General features: G+C 39.5%; 1 protein-coding gene across 1 annotated transcript in view; it reads right to left on the reverse strand.

Moving 5' to 3' along the window:
- Nucleotides 1-5,012, reverse strand: part of LOC108573207 (Niemann-Pick C1 protein-like) — a 13,234-nt gene extending 8,222 nt beyond the window's left edge. The window contains exons 1-8 of the mRNA XM_017935597.1: nt 4,793-5,012; nt 4,012-4,232; nt 2,776-2,906; nt 2,567-2,684; nt 1,295-1,478; nt 990-1,106; nt 642-859; nt 461-559 (exon numbers count right to left, since the gene is read on the reverse strand). Of these exons, the coding sequence (XP_017791086.1) occupies nt 461-559; nt 642-859; nt 990-1,106; nt 1,295-1,478; nt 2,567-2,684; nt 2,776-2,906; nt 4,012-4,232; nt 4,793-5,012 (1,308 nt within the window). The remainder of the gene's footprint in view (nt 1-460; nt 560-641; nt 860-989; nt 1,107-1,294; nt 1,479-2,566; nt 2,685-2,775; nt 2,907-4,011; nt 4,233-4,792) is intronic.
- Nucleotides 5,013-10,000: the final 4,988 nt, after the last annotated feature.

The raw sequence follows: 10,000 nt of genomic DNA on the forward strand, positions 1-10,000 counted from the left end.
AAGTTTACCATGATACACGTCGTTTGGCGTCGCGCAGGCATCTGTTCGCCTGTTTATGGTGTTTGCGCGACGTAAACTTAATTTTTTTTCGAGCGCTTGAAAACATCATTCCGGTAAATTATCGACTGCTCATCTGTTTACCGACTGCTCGAATGAGACCCGACCGTCATCTATTGTTCATAGAAGAGTAAGTGCGATAGCCTTATTCTATCCCTACTGGCCGACTATAAGGGAAGACCTAAGAGTAACTGCGATAGCCTTATTCTAGCCCTATTGGCTTACTAACAGGGAGCCGTCGCAAGTTCCCCTACATCTCCCACTTTTAGGCTCTGTGTGACGTCAGAGACTTTACTTTAGGTTTGTCGGACCTATTGTGTCTGTTTTGTTGATTTTGCGTCTTACAATGTAGAAGTAGAAGTAGAAGTGAGCATTTATGGCCAAGAAGATAACATTTACATACTTGTACTACTTTACTTTGAAGATCGTATACAGCCAGTAAGAATTCTCTGTTGAACACAGGTCCGAATTCGAGGGTTCCACTCGATGTTTCATGCGTCACCTAATTGCGACAGAACAATAGAACATGAAAGCATACTTGTCTATACCGAAAAACAGTTCTCGGCCGTTAGCACTTTACATACCTTATCGAGTCCCACGGCTTTGATATAAATCTGCTCCGTTCTGTAGAACGGTTGAAAATGAGAATCGAAATAATCCTTCTCGATTCTAGCTCTGCTGGTAGGCGCTGCCCAAATTTCTATAGGGTTGCTTATTACGGAAAGAAACGTGATTCCATAGCTTAATCCCAATATTACATATGAACACGTGAACAATACGACGGTTGGACGTGTCGCGAACGCTGTGTAAACACACACGTGCCTGGCTTAGTATAATTGTATTATTCCCATTGATAATAATCGTATCGCGACACTTGAAATACAATGTACTTATTGTCAACTGAAACACGGTATCTGACGATAAAATCATACCTTTGCCCCAAACAGCAAAGAACGCTTGGAACATCTCGCGGAACATTTTGCAATCGATTCCTTGCTTCCCGTTTTCACTTTCAATTTCTTCCTCCGCGCTCTCCAACGGCGTTTTATCTATGCAACAAGCACGTTAGTTTAAGCGTACAAAGTTATCTGATCTTCAAGCGTGCATCGTTTTAACGGCTAATTGTTCGATCAGCGAGTTACAATGCACAGCCTCGAATTTGATTGTTTCAAATAACGGCACAGTTTATTAAGTTTAGTAATATAACCAGTGTGTAAATTGCAACTTTGTACGATACCTGAACAAGATCTTCGTTTTCTTCTGTTTATTACCAATACACACACAATTATAGTTGACGCGATGAACAAAACGATTAGAAATATCATTACGACAATAATAATTCCTAGCCCAATGCTTTTTGTTTCTAATCTCATAAGAGGACAGGCCGATGGACAGTCGACGCAACTGCACGCTGATAAACCCTGTGGAAAGGATATCGTTCTTTTTTTTAACCCTTTCGCGATCGAATTGTTTTCTTTACGATTTTGTTATTTATTTACCAATCGTTACGTACGTAATAGGTACTAAAATTCAGATCAATTTTTTACTTGAACACCTAAGTGGGACATACGCGTCCCACTGGTCAGGAAAGGGTGTAATTTTAATCTGTCCACCAAATTATCTCCTAAACTATTCATTATTCGAGAAAATGTTTCAAATAAAACTTGTTCTGTTTTGACATCTTATGGCAGCTTACTTAAACTTCTTGCTCACGAACAAATTTCCCCTCCCGAGGTTCCCCCACTATGTGGTACGAACACGCAGAATGTGTAACATAAACCAACGGCAGTCGCTGCTGGAGTTTTGGTAGGAGGACTCCTCGCGTGTCCTCTTCCCGCCTCGCCGCAACTCGAGCGAGACAGCATTCTCAGTCGCATAGTGGGGGAACCTCGGGAGGGGAAATTTGCTCGTGAACAAGAAAGTTAAGCGGCTCTGTCCTTATGGGGATCCGCTGGATTTATTTATGAGGAGGCGTTTTCCGAGATTGCAAGGTGGTCGAAGCTAAGTAGAAAAGTTGGTGGAGGATAGGCGGAAAAGGAAAGGTTAGGACGTTTCTTCGTCCTGAGCCTCCTAAAGTGGATTCGTCATCAGTAAAACTTTTGAGAAGACCCGTGCCTTAGACGCGAGGAGGACTGGAATGACTCAGGTGAAAAGGTGTATATATACAAATAGGAGCCTTTATGAGGACTAGCGAGAACCTGTGGTTAGTCCGTCCCTCTGGTGGCAGAGAATAGAAGGGTCGCTATATGTTACCATTTGAGCAGGTTCGTAGTTCACTCTCCGAGACAAACTCAACCTAAAAATGTCGGGGTAAACAAATCTAGCGGTAATCGTAAGATGCACCCCTCGAAACAGAACAAGTTTTATTTGAAACAGTTGTTTTCGAATAACGTTTTGGGAGATAATTGGGTGGACAGATTAAAATTAGACACTCTGTTATGTGTATATACGATAGCATTTGAGATAACAGAGAGAAGAAACCGAGAGAAGTGTGATAACGCAAACTTACATCGTACATTTGGTCGCACGTTATCACCGACTGGTTCCAATAGGGCTTATCCGTTACGAACTTCATTCGGAAACTTATGAAATTGTTCACATCCGGATCACCTTGATACTCGTACCACCTGTAATTGCGACACTTGTTTTCAAAATTCTACACGCCTGATTACCATCTCGAGTTTGGCTACAGACAAATAGTTTCAAAAGTTCTTTTACAATTTTGCCGTGCATCTACTGGCGCCGTGAACTCCACAAGCCAAGTCCATAGCTAAATTTCCAGTTTGCGGATAAACGACATACTTGCAAGAGTCATAAGCATCAGTCATGTATTCCTCTGCAATGTAAACCTGAAACAATAGAAACAATGGATCGAATTTATTTATTCGATCGCTTGAATAATTTTATCACTTTTATTTCAGGATTTATTGTCAAACCTGTGGACGATTTTTAAGATATAACACTTGAATATGTATCGATAACTTGTTCACTATACGATACGAGATCGAAGTAAGCTAAACGAAAGCACTGTATGTCGCAAATTGTACATTTAAAATAAAAGGGAAAATCTTCATTTTTAGAAAGGCGGTCTAAATACGGGCCACTCGTAAAATAATCGAAATGAAAAGTAAGAAATGTTATTTTCAGGTTGAAACATTATGTTGAAGTATAAAGTTTTTACGTTAAAGGTTTTACTAAGAAGTATTTACAATATTTACAATCTGTTTGCAATAGTCACAAACGTATATCTCTTATTCAAGATTTTATATATCTTTCTTTTTAATGTTTTGGTATTTTTCTTATTACAATTCTCATAGTCACCGAATTCTAATATCTGCTAATCCATATTAGCCGGTACTAGCTTTGAAGCCCATATTTAGATGATTTGGTCAGGAACGCTTAGAGCGATGATATTCGTTACACTGCTAGTCCATATTAGCCGGTACTAGCTTTGAAGCCCATATTTAGATGATTTGGTCAGGAACGCTTAGAGCGATGATATTCGTTACAAAACTTATACGAAAAAGGAGCTTACAACGTCAGCAACGTCTCTTAGTTAATTAGCTCTTCGTGCAATAGATTATTGCTGAAACAATAAAACGAACCTACCTGAAGAATGTTTTAAAATAACGAAATAAGAGAAACGACACGTTTTGCAACACAACACGTAAAAAAATTAATTTAGGTCACTATCTCCTCCGCAGCACTTATTTTGTTCATAACTCGTAGGTTTGTCCTATTTTCAATAGGGTCAAACACTTGACATATTCAATACTTCAACTAGCCCATATTTAGACCTTCTCCTCTACTATTTAAAAAAATGAAGGAAACACACACACGCACACGCAGAGAAAAGAGAGACGGAGTTCTATACTTGCGTTTGTAAAAAAAAAAAGGTTTTTTAGTTAGGAAATTGGTTGGGCATTAATTAAAATAATACTAGAAATAACTCACTTCAAGTTCTTCGACGTACTCTTTGCCCTCCTCGTTGAAAGCGGTTTTTGTAACATTTAAAAATCTACTTTGTTCAGGGCTGCAGCTTAAATCGCATATTAACTTGTAGACGTTCTTAATGCACGTTGGACATCTGCCGAAAATATTCTCCGCCATGGATAATTTTTCGGCCAATGTTTTGATATTATCAACATCGCAGCATAGTTTCGGTGCACTGGAGTCTGAAACATCTGAGGCGCGTGGAAGGTGTGTAAGAGGAAAGCGGCGAAGAGAACAACAGGAGAAAAGAAAAATCATAGTATGCACTTACACGGGAAAATCCTGAAGTGATAATCTCCGATTTCGACGAAACTTTGGTATACGATAATTTTCGGAAAAAATACTCGACGTTTATTTTCTATATCGATAAATCGTTCGCGGTGAGGTGGTGAAAATTATCTTCGAAGTTGGAGATAGTAAATATATTTCGTTTGATATTTCGTAAACTGTTAGAGACAGAGGAACAGCGGAAATCGACGAATTTTGTATTCTTCAACGACAAATTTGAAAAAGAAAAAATAAATAATTTCGACGAAATAGGTTCGTTGCCCTTATCTTTGATCGCGATCTTCACCCCTTCGATGTGGACGATTGTTGATAAAAAAAAAAGTACATACGTGTGAAATATTTTGTCCAGTTACGTTCTATCGTATACCGAAGTTTCATCAGTATCGGTGACTATCACTTTGGGACGCAAGTAAAATTCAAACTAGCAAATAAAGGACGAAGAGTAAAGACATACCTATGCCTTCGAAATATTGCGGACACTTCTCACGAAGGATCATCTCGGCTGTTTTGTTGTTGATCAGCTTAGGTGGATCGTTTGACAGACACGTACGATCTACACCATTAGGCGCTAGACCGCAGCCTCCGTACCATATACAGCGGTACTCTTCGCATTGTACCAACGTTAACGTGTGACACAATGTTAGCAAAATGGGAATAATCCTGGTTCGCTTCATGGTGCAAAAGAGTTGTCGCGAAAATTTCAAAACGGACGATTCCTTCTACAATTGCAGTCGTCTAAATGTCTATTTTGCCTACTCTTCTTCCTCGGCTTCACGTTCTTTTTTCACATATGTAACATGGTACGTAACTGTTACATCTTTAGCATTGTCTCAAATTCAAATCATCACGTAAGTGTATATCTGTCCTCGGTAAGAAGAGGATCAGGAGGAATCTTTCTATATTTGTTGCACCTACAACTGATCGTACGTAGGTACAGGTTTCAATATCGAATATACACGCATATTATGCTTACCTTTTCACCAAGATCAACGCGTCGATCGATTATTCGTCAAGCATGGTACACTTATTCACAAATTGTCCACGTTAAGCTATACACTCGAATGCGTACACACGTCCGTGTATTTTTCCACCAATTATGGTACAGTTGTGATGAATAGTTTTATTGTAAATTCAAGTATCGATAAATCGTTGGATAAGTATCAGATACCCTGTCTCTGATAATCAGTTTCCGCCAAGTTGCTCGACCGAAGAGTCAGCGCGAAATGATTCGAAGTGACGACTGAGGATGTTCGTTCTCGTTGAAAAAAAAAAAAACGATTTGAAATTTTATCATTGGTCATCTTATCGGGGAAAAATGAACACTTGCGGTAGAACAATGAGAGAGACTCGCCGAAAAAGAAAACCTGTACCGTGACAGGGTGTTCGGCTCGATATAGAGCCCGTGATTCCGATGATAATCGTTGATTTGATCATTGACATTCTACTTAAGCCGTGCACACCTGCGTCTTATCGGCACCGAACTTTTCTTCGATGGCAAAACATTACACACGGTGATACTATTGATCGAGACAACCACTTTGAAATGAATGTCACGTTACGTTTCACTAAACGGAACGATGAAAACGGCGCGTTCGATGGTTAAGGAATGGAAAATAGACAGATTGTGTAATTTTAATAGAAGCTTCTTCGATACTGAATAATCATATTTTAATGACTCAATGATTGTACAAATGGATCACTCTTGAACATTTCCGCATAACCGAGGAACAATAACAGATAAATACATCGGAATTATCGTAATTATAATGTTCATTACTAACGTATAATTATACAATCGATGAAAACGTAAACAATTAGTTTACACTGCGTCTCCGTATTCATACGTACAGGGTGTATTTCCTTTTTTTTTTTTTCGGTTTATTTCTGATTCGACCAGCGCACACACAAAGTGTATCCCCCATTGTGTGTACAGGCGTCAATGAAAGGAAAAGAATATGGAAAGACTCGTTACATCGTTATGCGTATATATCATTCTACCCCTTCGTTTCGTCTCGTTTCGTTTTAAACCGTGTCTTCTTTTTAGCCCACTCTGTCGTCCCCATTTGGCTCCGTATTTCGTATTTTATAATAGGTACATGTACTTCCCCTTATTACAATTATACATAATAATTCTATCGATCATCTAAAATCTTCGGGTTGACGGACACTCAAAGAGGGTTTTGTCCGTTCATCTTCCTTCTATTTCCTCTCCCCCTCTCGTCGCCTTTTCTTTACATCTCTCGCATACAAGCGAACACGCATACTAGCGCGCGCGCATACGCGCTCGCGCACGCACGCACGTTGTCCCTCTCTCACTCCCTTTCTCACTCCCTCTCTCTCTCTCTCTTTCTTTCTCTCACTCTCTCTCTCGCTCGCTCTCTCTCTCTCTCTCTCCCTCTCTCTCTCACGCTTGCCTCTCTCGTTTAGTTCCTACCTTCTCCTTTCACGATACATATACACGTACATATATACTATTCGGTGTCCGTAACAATATCGAAGTTGTCGTCATCATAATTTTAAGTATAGTTATTACGTTCAACGGTAGCGATAAAGTTTATTTCAATAAAATTTGTGGATAATGTCAATAATATTGTATAATAGACGAGATAATCGTTCGACGATTTCATTGCGGTTGGGGGTGAAAAATATGAAACTCGTTACTAGGCCAACTATTAAGACACGTCTCCGAGTTAGAGCGATTCCTACGATCGTGTGTGCGATTCTTCGCGTTGACCCCGCGTTGCGTCGCGCGATTTTGCTAAATCATCTTCAGGAACATTGCAATTCTGCCTAACAGTGTCGTTTCAGGTGTGCATACAGTCCGTTTATCGTAGCCGAGAGATACACAACACGTGTAAACGTACGTTTGCGAGTTACACGTACGTGTACACCGTAGAATACACCGATCTAGATCAATTGTTCATCTTCTCCGTTCTCATTCTCTACGTTTCTTCCTTTTCCTTTTTGCCTCTTTATTCCCGATTTACGTACCAGCAGTATCGTCGATAATTCTATTTCATCCCCGTTTCCCTTCCTCTCTCTTTCTCCCTTTCTTTCTTTCTCTTCCTTCTTCGTTTTTCACTTACGAAGGCAGGGGACAAAAAAGAGAAAAGCACCGATGTAAGCTTTCGATTGATTGTCACGTGTGAATGTAGGAATACGTAAAATGTAACGGTGAAACGTTCGGTAATTTTTCATCGCGTTGTTGTGTTTAAAAAAAATCTCACTTGGAATCATTGTACAAAATGATGGAAATGTAATTTCGAAGTAAATTCTCCATATCGCGATGTTTCCCTTTTAACGGACCGATTTTGCTTCTCCCGTGATGCTCGTCAACGCGATTCAATTACAACATATCTTCTCCGTGTTCGAATCATCGACACCGCGGGAATTCCCACGTGGGAGGGACAAATTTCGTCGTTTAACGACAAACGACGCAGATCGACGAAAAAAAAGAAAATTAAGGAACATCAACCCTTGCTCGGAGACGCTTCTCGACAGAATTTATACAATAAATTTCTGTGTGTGTGTATGTATGTTTGTGTTAGTGTGTGCGTGCGCGTGTAGTAGTGGTAGTAGTAGTAGTAGTAGTAGTAGCAGTAGTAATAGTATTAGTAGTATTAGTAGTAGTAGTAGTAGTAGTAGTAGTAGTAGTAGTAGTAGTAGTAGTAGTAGTAGTAGTAGTAGTAGTAGTAGTAGTAGTAGTAGTAGTAGTAGTAGTAGTAGTAGTAGTAGTAGTAGTAGTAGTAGTAGTAGTAGTAGTAGTAGTAGTAGTAGTAGTATTAGTAGACAATGTGTGTAGTAGACAATTATCTACTATATACATAGTAAACAATGCAATAATTCGAGCAACGGAATGTCCTGTAGATTTTTAAATCCGCACGTATGACATCTATAATAATCGATAAGTAGGTATCTCATTATTTCCTCTCCGTTGTGAAATATCAATCTTATTACGATACCTTATTATCTACGTATTGTGTGTATATGCGCACGTGTGCGATCATGCGCTTATCTATATAAGTGTGTGCATATGTTAAATGTGCGCACGTGTGTATGTTGTATGAGAAAGAAAAAGAGCACGTAATGAGCGCGTACGCATAGAGAACTCTTTATCGCGAGTAACACCACTTACGATCAAATTTTTGAAATTTTTTTTTTTCTCAAGTCGATACACGAAAATACATTCATTCCTCTCCCTCCTCCTCCTCGATGACTATGCTCTTATTCTTGTCCTTTTTGCCCGATTGAACTTCGATTTTTGGAAATTCTTTCTCTTCCGTTTTTCGTTCTTCCTGCTCCTCCTCATTCTCTTTTACTCTCTTTGGCTTTGCGTCAACTCTCATTTCGTTCGGTTGTTCCTCGGCGGATCGCGTCGCATTAACGTTCGGTAACATTCGATAACAACCGGTAATTTGCCAATTCTTTTCGATACAATCGCTTCCATATTTCACTTTTGTCTGCGTTTCTTTCTTTTCAACACGTTCCGCCCAGAGGTCGTACGAATCACGCGAACGAATAGGGTCTTGGACAGGTTTCCGTTTCCCCAGGTTTTTCCGTAATAGCGCATGCGTTACCCTAAATCTATCTTGTGAGATTTCTATACATATATATCTGTTTTTCATTGAAACTTTCTGCCGTATCATTTTCAATAATCGCGAGCGGTTGTGATCATCGTTTCGCCGATCGATCGCTACCTTATTCTCAGAACTTTAACGTTTAATCCACATACAAATCGTTATCTTGCACATGTGGCAAGCAGGTGTATGTATACTCCAAAAAGCGCGTTCCTACGAAATCATTGGAAGGAAAGAAAAATGAGCAACTCTGTGTTCTCTTCGTGTTACCGCGCGTGCGCGCGATCCATTTCTCTTCTCGCGATACATTCTTTCAGGAATCTGACTACCACACACACACACCATCACGGTGATCTATTTGTAATGTAAGCCTACGAAATTACACCGTCTATTGATAAATGTAGGTAATGGATTAGGTGATTTTCATCTTCTTTTTCTTTCCGTTAAAGATAAGGTAACTATCGAATAAATTCGCTAACGCGAATACACGTGCAAACGGGATTCCCTCCCCACCCCAAAAGAAAAAAAAAAACAAAGTTAGAAACCTTTTCCTTAACGTATCGCTGTCGCACGGTGAATATGTGCGTGTACACAGCATATGCAATAGAACATTCGAAATAACATTAACTTATTACGCGACGTAACGCGCGACTAACGATAAATTGTATCGCAGACTTTTATCGTGCACGATTTAAAAAGACAAAACAAAAAGAGAAAATGCATCTTCGCGTCGAATCGGATCAAATATAAATTTCACAATGTGCTTGTTTTCTCGTTATCCTTTAAGTAAACACATTTCCCGGTACACTCCGCTTACATCGTCACAGTATAGCATATGCAATAGAACATTCGAAATAACATTAACTTATTACGCGACGTAACGCGCGACTAACGATAAATTGTATCGCGGACTTTTATCGTGCACGATTTAAAAAGACAAAACAGAAAGAGAAAATGCATCTTCGCGTCGAATCGGATCAAATATAAATTTCACAATGTGCTTGTTTTCATTCGTAGCTACGTATCGGTACTGTCGAACGTGCCGAGGATAAATCGGAGAAATTTTGTCAGCAATTGCAACGATT

Source organism: Habropoda laboriosa, unplaced genomic scaffold (genome assembly GCF_001263275.1).
Source record: "Habropoda laboriosa isolate 0110345459 unplaced genomic scaffold, ASM126327v1 scaffold134, whole genome shotgun sequence".
Taxonomy (NCBI): domain Eukaryota; kingdom Metazoa; phylum Arthropoda; class Insecta; order Hymenoptera; family Apidae; genus Habropoda; species Habropoda laboriosa.